Source organism: Juglans microcarpa x Juglans regia, chromosome 6S (genome assembly GCF_004785595.1).
Source record: "Juglans microcarpa x Juglans regia isolate MS1-56 chromosome 6S, Jm3101_v1.0, whole genome shotgun sequence".
Taxonomy (NCBI): Eukaryota; Viridiplantae; Streptophyta; class Magnoliopsida; order Fagales; family Juglandaceae; genus Juglans; species Juglans microcarpa x Juglans regia.
The window spans coordinates 12,292,446-12,303,336 of NC_054605.1; the positions used below are offsets into that span (position 1 = coordinate 12,292,446).

The window sequence follows — 10,891 nt, forward strand, 5'->3', positions numbered from 1 at the left end:
TTTTGAGAATTTTAGATCTGTTAATGGTATGTGGTCTGCTAGAAGCTTTGTTAAGATGTATTTGCATGAGGGTGTTTCTCACTTAGTTAATGAATAAGAAACCAAAACCAAACCCAAGATTGAAAATTGGAAATAAGTAGTAGGAGAGTTGATTTAACCAGATTTTGTCAGGAATCTAGCAGAAAGCGTATAGATAGAGCCACAGAGGGGAGAAATGTGCTGTGCTCTTCAAGTATGCCAAATACCTGCATCTATACCTATGATCTCCACTGCTCCTCGACGGTAAATGGCTGTACTATTGATGTTTTCGTTGCAGTATTATATACATTGCTACCAGAATAACGCACCCATTACCAAATTTAGTCCTTTGCAGTCCACTTAGCATTATGGCGACCACCATTAATGAAACTACCATTCTTTGTACTAAGTAGCAGGTACCTCAAATGATCTATAAATTACCAACCTTCGCAGTCCAGGGTGATTGGGAATGCGGGTTCCCACCGCTAGCTCTAGAAGGGATCTACATTCCCTTAAAAAATGGGTATGGGTTGGAAATCTAGATTCCTATGGACATCTGAATTCCCTCCACTTAAGTCTATCCAAACAGAGTAATCTTATAGAATTCCCATAAATCCTGAAAGATCACAATCCTACAAGATTATCCTCATCCAATCACCCAGACAAGTGGCTTGGCCTTGTAAAACCTAAAGCAAACTCCTTTCATCCAACTTAGATGGCATTTTTTCCAGGGTTCCACAAGCATTGCCAAAAGTTTGCAGCCAGTGATATGAAACTTCTCATCTACTTTGTTTCAACCTTTTCTTTTAAATGTATGAAAATCTCTGGTTTCCCCTAGCACTTCTTGGCAACCACTTCTTGCTACATGTGTACCCGCAAGAACACAGAATCAATTCAGCCAGATTTTACAAATCCCGTTGTAACACTCCGCTCCCCCACGGTTAAGAATGAAATCTCGGGAACTAGAGTGCTACTACTGACCTTTACTTTAAAATTTTAATTTTCTTAAAGAAGCGCCAAATGCAAGACTTCTTATAATAAATAAAGTCGTTTGTATTAAAATACTAAAATCATAAAAGAGAATGCGCGTAAACATTTATTAAAAATTTCTCGACTTTGTATTGTAAAAATCATGACTTAAAATATTTGTACATGATCTAGGCCTCTGCCTCACCTCCCTAGGCCAAGTTTCATCTTGCAGCTCCACATTCATAAATATTCTGACATGAGGTCGTTTAAAAACATGAAACAAACTAAAATGAATCGAAAACTCAGTAAGAAACCTATCATAATGTAAACATACTAAATAAGGTTTTTGATAAAATATTTTATGCTGAGAATTTAAAAACATGATCATTCATACATATGCTTATGACATGCATGACTTGTCTTGAATTATTTGACTGATCTTATTGGCCCACACACTTAACCCTGTGAGTAAGGTTGTGTACTGGCTCCACATCTTGTGGCCATAAGGGGAACCACTAATAGTATTATAGCATACTATGGTGGACCACACTTAGGTCCGTGACTTGCACATCCATCCATAAATCACATTGGTACAATACATCTAAATGATAATCTTATTAACTGTTCTGAGCTTAACTTTCATTTGATCTTATGAAAGCTTACACGTCTTATGCAATGTGAGATGCATAATACATACATAACTATAATATGCGGAATGAAACATGATCATGAATTATGATGAATGACATGCTTGCAGATATCATGACATACTTAGTACATACATTGGCTTCCAAAGAACTGGCTTTCATAGTAAAATATATAATTAGCTAACGTATGTTAATCCTAATTTATGATCAAACTACTTACCTCGTAGCACTGATCTAATATTGCTCATTAAATATAATTTAAGTCCAATAAAATTATCCATATTACATCTCTATTAACACTGGATCGGATCGTTATACCCGTGGAATCAGAATTCTTTTGCCTCGACTCCCACAACTGATCTATTTTTCACTCACAATATTGAAACTATATTCACCTATTTTTCACTCACAATATCGAAACTATATTCCCAAGTCTTCAAAGAACCACTATGCAACAGAGACTTCGCTATCCTATCTTATTGTAGCCAGAGTTTCATAAAGGTTATCAGTACCAAGTGATCAAATGATGGAAACATATATTTAAACCTAATTAATAGATCTCTATAAAAGTCTCTCATGGTTGGTCTTTCCATGAAGGATTCTCCTTCTATTATCTTATAGCATTACCATTGTTTTCTCTTTTTATCCCCTTGCCACAACCTTCATCTCTTGCATGCGCTTTAGGAAACCACAGTCTACTTTCCCTCCAAACAGAGGATTTCTTAATGGTACGTTCAAGTTCAGAACTTTCTACTGATATATAAAACATGGAAAATACAGTTCCAACTACACAACTTCATATAACATTTGTGGACCTAAATAAGCATGGCTGGTTCTAAATTTCACCTATTCTCTTACCAACATCTTTATTCTAAGTTCCACCTTGAGCGGGGAATACAGAGATGCAACTAAGATCTCCACACATAAATTGGCAAACTACACAGATCACTTTACCAATCAACCAACAGAAGTATTTCTTGTAGTAGAAAGAGCATTAAGTGAACGACGTTCTACCATGGAATAACTTGGCAATACTATGAAGCTTGTACTACATTTTGATTCATCACATAATACTTAAAATTGCGTAAGATTTAAGAAAAATGATTAGGATGGTGCTAGTGGGCTGCCCAATGTTTACTGCTGGGCATATTGCTAGTTATAAATTTGTTGTTATTTTTCTTTTGATTTTCTTTCAAATATTTTTTTAACATTCCTAATCTTTAAGAAAAAAAATTAAAAAATATATATAATTTCACTAATAATCACTTCCTTAACTATTAAGTAAAAAAAAAAAAATTAAAATACATGAGCAATAAGATTGAGTGGTAAGTTTGAGAGACCTCACTAACATTTTTCAAATGATTAAGGATGACAAAGACATTTCTTTTTCGCATTGCATGGCTGCAAACTGGCCCATTGGGCATAAAATATGAAAGAATAAAATTCAATGCATTGTAGCATTTTCTTCATTGAACAGCATTTATAGTATCTATAAGTTTTGAGTAACATTATTGTCGTTTGGATTCGAAGATGAGTTGAGATGGATTGTAAATAGAAGTGAGATAGATTGTGAATAGTAGTGAGATTTATGAGTTAAAGTTGATAAATAGTAATGAATAGTAGTGAGATGAATTGAGATGAGTTGCGAATACAAAATCTGGAACTCTTTGTTCTTCCTGAATAATGTTTGGTCGCCTTTCCTCTAAAATAAATTACAGTAAGTAATCGAAGAACGTCACATTAAGAAAATTACATAATCATTTTATAAATAGAATTAAAATTTCATGGGTGTGCAGCTAATTATTATGATTCTTAAAACATAAGCAAGTATAATTTTAAAAGCCGGACAACTTGTTCGAAAAGCTTGCCAATACTCAAAGAAGCAGGATTAAGCTTTGTTTGGTTCCTAAATCCATCTTAACTCATCATTACAATTTTTTCAAATTTCAATACAAAATATAATAAACAATTCAACTTTTTCAAATCTCAAAATAATAATAATATAAAAAAATAATATTCTAACAATATTTTTTCATCTCAACTCAATTCAACTCAATTTAACATCTAAACGCAGCCTAACAGCACACACGAGTTACCCCCAAAAGCAAAAGGGGGAAAATCAGTCTATGCTGCTTATCTTTTTTTCTACTTGCTTGATTAGCACTACAGATACAATATTTCTCAAATAAGCTGGCTCCTTATTGTTTGACAAACTAGGGCTACTTAACAAATCACAAGTGAACTTAAATCAGAACATTGGTTTTTTGACATGCAAATGAGCTTCTCTCTGTAATGCAAACAAGACACAGCCTAGATCAGCCGTGTAATCTTGGCAAATAGGAACACGAAACACTATCTCATGGTGGAAGAAGTGCAATTTCAAAATTAAAAACCGGGTCTTTATTCAGAGGATGTACATTTTCCCACCCAAATATCAAGTTGAATAAAATCTTTATGTGAAAACCTCACCAGAAAATATACAGGTGGTGATCAGCATTTTTCAGTTTCTATGCATCATCCTTCACGTCTCTCGGGTTATAACAAGTACTCGTAATACATTAAGAACAGAGCATCTGGGATATCCCTAGGTAGGCTGTTTATATAAAGACTGAAGCGCAACATATCCTCCGCCAGCAAAGATTGAGGGTCAACCACATCACTACCACATGTCAGAACCCACAAGTCTCCTGAATTCACTCTTTTTAAACTTCCGCGGCAAAATGGGCAAGATTCTGACCTTGCATTCCTGTAACATATAGAAAATAAAACGAAGCAACTGTTAAAAAGCAGGGCTTCTCTCTGTTATCACAAATGAATTGACCAAATTAAATAATAGGAGGAAAGTTATAAGGTCCTAAGCACCAGTTGTGGTAACAGTTGATGCACATGGCATGGCAGCAATTTGGCACAACCATTTTAGTGCAAGGCTCCAAGCAGATTCCACACTCATCTTCTCTCTCCAAGTCCACATCTAAAATCTTCCTCTTCTTTTCCAATTTCTTGCTGACAAACATTTCAAAGCAGCTACCTTCCTCTTGAGTAATATCTAACTCTGACGAGTTGCCACTGAGATGCTGAAGAGATGGTAATATAACAGCTGCAGTTACAGGTCACAGGATGCATCATTAAAGTGAAGAACAAAGTCAGCAAATAAATATTATGCCATTAAATTTTTTTGGACATTAAAACACTGGATATCAATATCACATCACTCTAAAAATGTCACATGTAAATTCTAAAAGCATACAGATGTCCTTTAAAACTAATGGTTGTGTGAACAATTCAAATCCGATCATATCATTATGCTAACAAGGAGGTTCAATAATCAATTCTTGAATTCATCAAAGGAAACTAGCCCATATGACAGATAAAAGGTCCTCTTTCTACACAAATAAGATCTAATTTATAACTTTGTGAAAAATGCAGACAATTTCCTACTCGAAATACCCACTCACAGAAAAACATAGTAAAAAACGAATTCAAGATACCTTACATACCGTAGAATTCTCTAACAGTAGCTCTTCTTCCACATGAAGAGACATTTGGCTTCCCATCAGGGTGTACCTAAAAAAATTGAAGATTCACAAAGCATACCAAATTTCAAAACACGTGTAAGTGTGCAAGAAATGTTGTTCTTCATCTTGCATTTTGTTTCCAGTCACAACGGTGGAAGTGGCACAATTTAAGTAACTTTCAATTTGCATGGCTGACATATAAACTCACTTAAAATGCACCACATTACACGGTGTGACTGGGGATAACAAATCCAAGATAAAGAGAAAATCGCTCTCTCTCTCTCTCTCTACACAGAATAAAAAACCAGATTTGAAAATATAGATATATACCACTGAAATTGCATTCATAATGCATAAGCAAGGAAGTGCGAAATTAACCTTATAGACAATTATATGAAAAAGTCTTAAATAGCTTGAAAGTAGACAGGTACATGAGCAATCCATCCACTGAAGCAAAAACAGTAAAATGGGTGCCAAATGATGGTAGACCAACTTCATTTGAAGGCAGGCACCACTCTTGCCTCGTGGAATAGAATCTGCCCTGCATTCATATTCAAATTCAAACCCATCAAAAGATTATCTAAATTAACAGACCATATCTTGGTCTGCTAATTCAATTATGTAGTTTAAGGATCTATTGCAGCTTCCAACTAATCCTAACAAAACAACTTACAAAAAAAAAGAAAGAAATGAAAATCAAACCCGAGCCAAAATATCTATCCCAATAATAAACAAAAGGATTTAGCTCTTTCTTGTAAGTATGCCAATTATTTTCATAAAGGTTGAAATCCATAAATCGAAATACTTACTTGAGGAATGCTATATATCAGCTACTATTTAACCCCAACCCCACACCCGACAGTTTTTTTTTTTTTCCCTCCATTGAGTGTGGGGTGTTTTTCATAGGGTGTGGGGTAGTAAATAGTAGCTGATGAGAAGAATTTTTCTACTTAAAAACATCGATCATGGTTACTAGGCATACTGAACAGTAACGTGCACCCACATTGCCATTTTGTTTTCAGAATTCTTAAAATGCATGCGGCATTTCTGTATTTGAGTTATTATTCAAAGGAAAATGGCGGAAAATAAAAGGGAACTTTAAAACGAAACACAAAAAGAAGCCAAACCAGAAAACTAGATAAAAAAAGTAAAAAAAAAAAAAAAAAATGAGCCCTTCAAATATTTCCAGGGTATCCAATCTCCGGCACGTGTCAGCCTCAATACAGCAAAATAGAATATTGAACCACAAAATCAAAACCATACTAAAAATTTCATAAAATCTAAAAAATATCAGCACTCTAAACAAGCCCTACTCGCATCACTGAACTAAGAAACCGAGAAGAGACGGAGAGAGCTTACAGCATGTTGGCATGCTGAATATCAGCCTCAAGAACTTTAAGGGAATCTTGGTAAGAGGGACTAGCGGCAAGTTGGTGGTAGTAATCAAACATTTCCCTCTCTTCTCTCTTTCTCTCACTTTGGACTCTAAATTATGTGAAGATGAGAGAGAACAACCCAGAAAGTTTTGGGTCCTATGTAACACAAACACTAGGGAGAATTATTGGGTGTTTGAACAAAGATGCGCAAAGAAAGGTCTTTGTGGGGAGTCCCAGAGAAGCTGTGTTGGATGCGGCCCGGGGACATCCCGGTTAACAAAAACCTTACTTTCATCAAACACTTTGTACAATCACAAAGACGCAGATTTTGGTCTTTCCTGGTGTGTTGTATTTGAAATCAGATAACTTTGACTTTTCAAAGTTCAAACGCCTGCCCTTTTGAATGCTTTTCTTGTTGCTTGGGTCGAGTGGTTATGAGCAGTTACAATGTTTATCCGGTCAAATCTTTTCTTTAGTCAGAGGATCATTAAAAATTATTTCAAAAAAGAAAAAAAAAGAAGAGGATCATTAACAAATGAGAAACGCTATTTTGCCTATCCATTGTGACTGCTTAGCAAATTTTTTTTTTATTTAATGATTAAAAAAGTGATTTTAAATGTATTGATTTTTTTTAAATATTTAAATATATTAAAATAATATATAAAAAAAAAAAGTCAACATGGGGCGGCATAGTAACCGCACCCTTAACAAATAGCCTAATGTATATTAATAGTCAAATTCTCACACCATATATAATTTTTTTATTTTTTATTTTATTATCTCTTATCTAATGTGTGGTGTATAGATAATGAATAAAAAAAATTCAATTAATTTAAGAAGAATCAAAATAAAAAAATTAATAAAAAATAAAATTACGTGCGATGTATAGAATGACAAATATCAAAACTCGTATTAATTTGACCTTGCTTTGTTTATGGATATGGGAAATATTTTAAGCGGATGGACAAAGGAAAATGACACTTTAACACCTCATTTGTAATCATGATACTTAACAATTATCCTTATAATTAACAATTTCATCATTTTTCTTTTTAAATTTAAATTTTATAATTTTCAACGTATTAATAACTGAAACGTTAACAAAAATTGTTATATAAGGAAAAATTATAAATAACATTTTGTTTTATTTAAATAAAAAAGAAACTGAAAATAAATCTTTGGGTTAGAAAATTCAAATTTCAAAAATATTTTTATTAGTAGTTGCAAAGTATAGTTGTTAAATGAGATGCTAATTCTACTAGAGAAGAGGGATAGATGCTTCATGTTTTAACAAACAAAATAGAATTATAACCTATTTAAAAATTAAAAATTACCTAAACAAGCAAAATATTTAACAAAAGATCCTACAACTTTGAGCCTAATTGATATTTGATATGGCTTTTGAGTTTAGTGAATTTTGAGGATGGGAAATCTTTATATAGATTGTGAAGCAAGTGGAATTCTTGGAGAAGATGAAATCCTTAATTTGGTAAGTTTTCTAGCGACGGATTCGGAATTGATTCAGTTCCTCCAACGTTCATGCTATTTTGCTTTCATCACATCTATACTTCACTTCCTTCTTCAGACTCGAGATGGAAAGTTATGAAGTCTTGAATTTGAATTTTGATTTTGTTTTTTTTTTGCAGGGCCAATGATCAAATTCTTGCAATAATAGGGAGAATCATGGGCCAGGGACAATTATGACTAAGGCTCATTTGGATAATGAGATAAGATGAGATGATTTTAGATGAAAGTTAAAATTGAATAAAATATTATTGAAATATTATTTTTTTAATATTATTATTATTTTGAGATTTGAAAATTTTAAATTATTTATTATATTTTATGTGAATATTTAAAAAAATTGTAATGATGAGATGAAATCGTTTTTATACCTAAATGAGGTCTAAAACGGGCCTGCAAAAGCAAAGGCCAAATTGAGCCACAACAGGAAAGAAATAAGTAAAAATAAGCCTATTATAGGTAGCCGAAATTGGCCACAATGTGCCTCAAAATAATATACATAATCTGTTTAAATGACGTAGTTTAATGTAATATATCATATTGTTAAATACTTTTTATTATAAACTAGATCGGATATCTCAATATCGAGTCATATAAGATTATAAGTTTGTTTATATAAAATCTATTTATAGGGGTGTAGAATCGGGCTGGATTCTTCTCCGGTCCGGTCGAAAATTCGGAATCCTTACTGCCCGAATTACACCTGGGCGGTTGAGAAAAATCCAGATCCGGCTATCCGTTGCTTTCAAATTTCATCCCGATTTCATATTCAAGATGTGAAGAGTAGTAGCATTGTATTAGTCTAATTAGTTATGATATATTATTATTTATTTTGTTCTTTGTAAATTAATATTTTGTATTGTGATGTAACAATATTATTTATTTTGCATTGTTATTTATTTTTAAAAAAATTTTAAAAAGTGTTTAAAATATTTTTTTTAAAGAAAATTTGGGCAATTTAAACATGATATCATTATTTAAAAAAAGAAAAAGTGCTATAAAAATAAATTTTAAAGTTTAAACAATTTTTTTTAAGTATTAATAAATCTGGATTAAATCTAGTTACAATCCGGATATCCGGATTTATAGCCAAAAAAGGAAAAAAATCTGGATATGAATCCGGTTATCCACCGGGATTATTTACGGATTAATCCAGTCGGATAACCGTTTGGATTTTAGAATCAGGATCCGGTTATAGCCGAATATCCGGATCCGGTGGCACACCCTATCTATTTATAGATATAACACTTTCCTATTTCTAAACCCAGCTTTACTGTGAACATAAGCAATTGTTCTTGGGTTCTTATACACAAACGAGGAAGCGAAGAGGTAAATCTCTGTTGGGATTAGTAGTAAGTCAGGGGGAGATTTTTTTTTTTAAAAGAGGAATTCCTGAGAAGAAATTTGTAATTTAAAGAGAGATGCAATAACAAATGGAGAATTGGTTGTATAAAAGCTTGGATGACTATAGGAAAGATGCTCTTATAAAACCATAACACATGGGGTAGGATGAAATCTAGAGTGTGCTGCACAAAAAGAATGTGGGAAAGACGAAAACTTTTCAAGTGGTTCTAGTTTGACTATGAGCCTTATATCATCATCCCCTAAGTAACACTCGGGCCAAGTAAAGAACTCGCGTCCGATTTTTTTTTATATAGATGAAAAGCCTACTTGAAATTTGCAATTATTGTTGGGATAGACTACGAGCCCAATTTTTTTATTTTTTATTTTTAATGGATATCGAATAATTTTTTTGGGGTTTGCCAAGTAGGTTTAAATCTTTAAATACGTTGAGTTAGGTGAAATTTTTTTTATTGGATCGAAAATTAGCGAGACAAGGTATAATATTTTTAGAGGTTGAATCGAGATCTTTTTTTTTTTAAGGAAAAAGCCCCGTCCAAAACGCAAGTGGTGAAAATCCTATAGGCTTTAGTCTCCCTGCCATGCACGTCACTCTCTCATCCTTCTAGGGTTTGTTGTTGTTTTTCGTTGCCCTATATTTAATCCTTTGTGCTTGAAAAAAAACCCATGAATAGCGCTGTCGTCTCCTTCCCCATCCCTCTCATACGCTAAATCCCTCCACAATCTCCATGCAGTCACTGCCACTGCCTCACAATACTTGCTAGCACAGCCACATATAGAGTCAACCTTGCACCCCAGTTTGTTGTCCAACACCATCACGAAAGCTCAAACTGACGTAACTCCCAGCCGTGGAGGGTGCACCCTTGCAGAAACCGTAAGCCAGACCAACTTGAACCACCCTCACGTCCAAAACTCCTTCACAACCAATCCACAATCTTTGGCCAGCCATCGTACCCAGCCTTGTAAACACCGTGTAAGGAAGCCACCAAGTCACCTGCAGTCACACTGTGAGCCTCTGTTTTTCACAACTAAAAGCAGAGCAATCCACATACAGCAACTCCTCCACGCCGATTGCCTCAGCGTCAAGTAACATCACTGCCCAGCCATCGAGCTCACCGCCGTCGACCTCCACCCAGCCCATTGGTCTGCCGCACGCCACCTCAGGCTCACGGTGAGCTTCATTCTCTCTCTCCATCTCTCTCTCTTTCTACGTGAGGTTTCTCTCTCTCTCTCTCATCACTCTCTCTCTCTCTCTCTCTCTCTCTCTAACCAGTGTTTTGCCATTGCCCCCACCACCGTAAGCAACTCCCCAGCATCGCCGCCTTCGTGCCGTCCATCGCTCGGTGAGTACAGCTCCATAGGAAGTACTGTTATGTATATGAATCTCTGTCATTCCAAAAGAGTCCTTATGTATTTTGTTTAATTCCTAAAGTACCCTTATCATTAGACTAATTATAGGTTTATCATGTTTTGGTCCATA

At 34.3% G+C, this 10,891-nt stretch overlaps 1 protein-coding gene across 1 annotated transcript; it reads right to left on the reverse strand.

The window, feature by feature from the left end:
- Positions 1-4,011: 4,011 nt before the first annotated feature.
- On the reverse strand, positions 4,012-6,951 carry LOC121236380 (E3 ubiquitin-protein ligase AIRP2-like). Its single transcript, XM_041132793.1, has 5 exons — positions 6,509-6,951; positions 5,528-5,690; positions 5,132-5,198; positions 4,497-4,731; positions 4,012-4,380 (listed from the first exon to the last, which is right to left on the reverse strand). Exons 1-5 carry the CDS (start codon positions 6,598-6,600, stop codon positions 4,170-4,172), a joined length of 768 nt encoding a protein of 255 aa, XP_040988727.1. The 5' UTR covers positions 6,601-6,951; the 3' UTR covers positions 4,012-4,169.
- Positions 6,952-10,891: the final 3,940 nt, after the last annotated feature.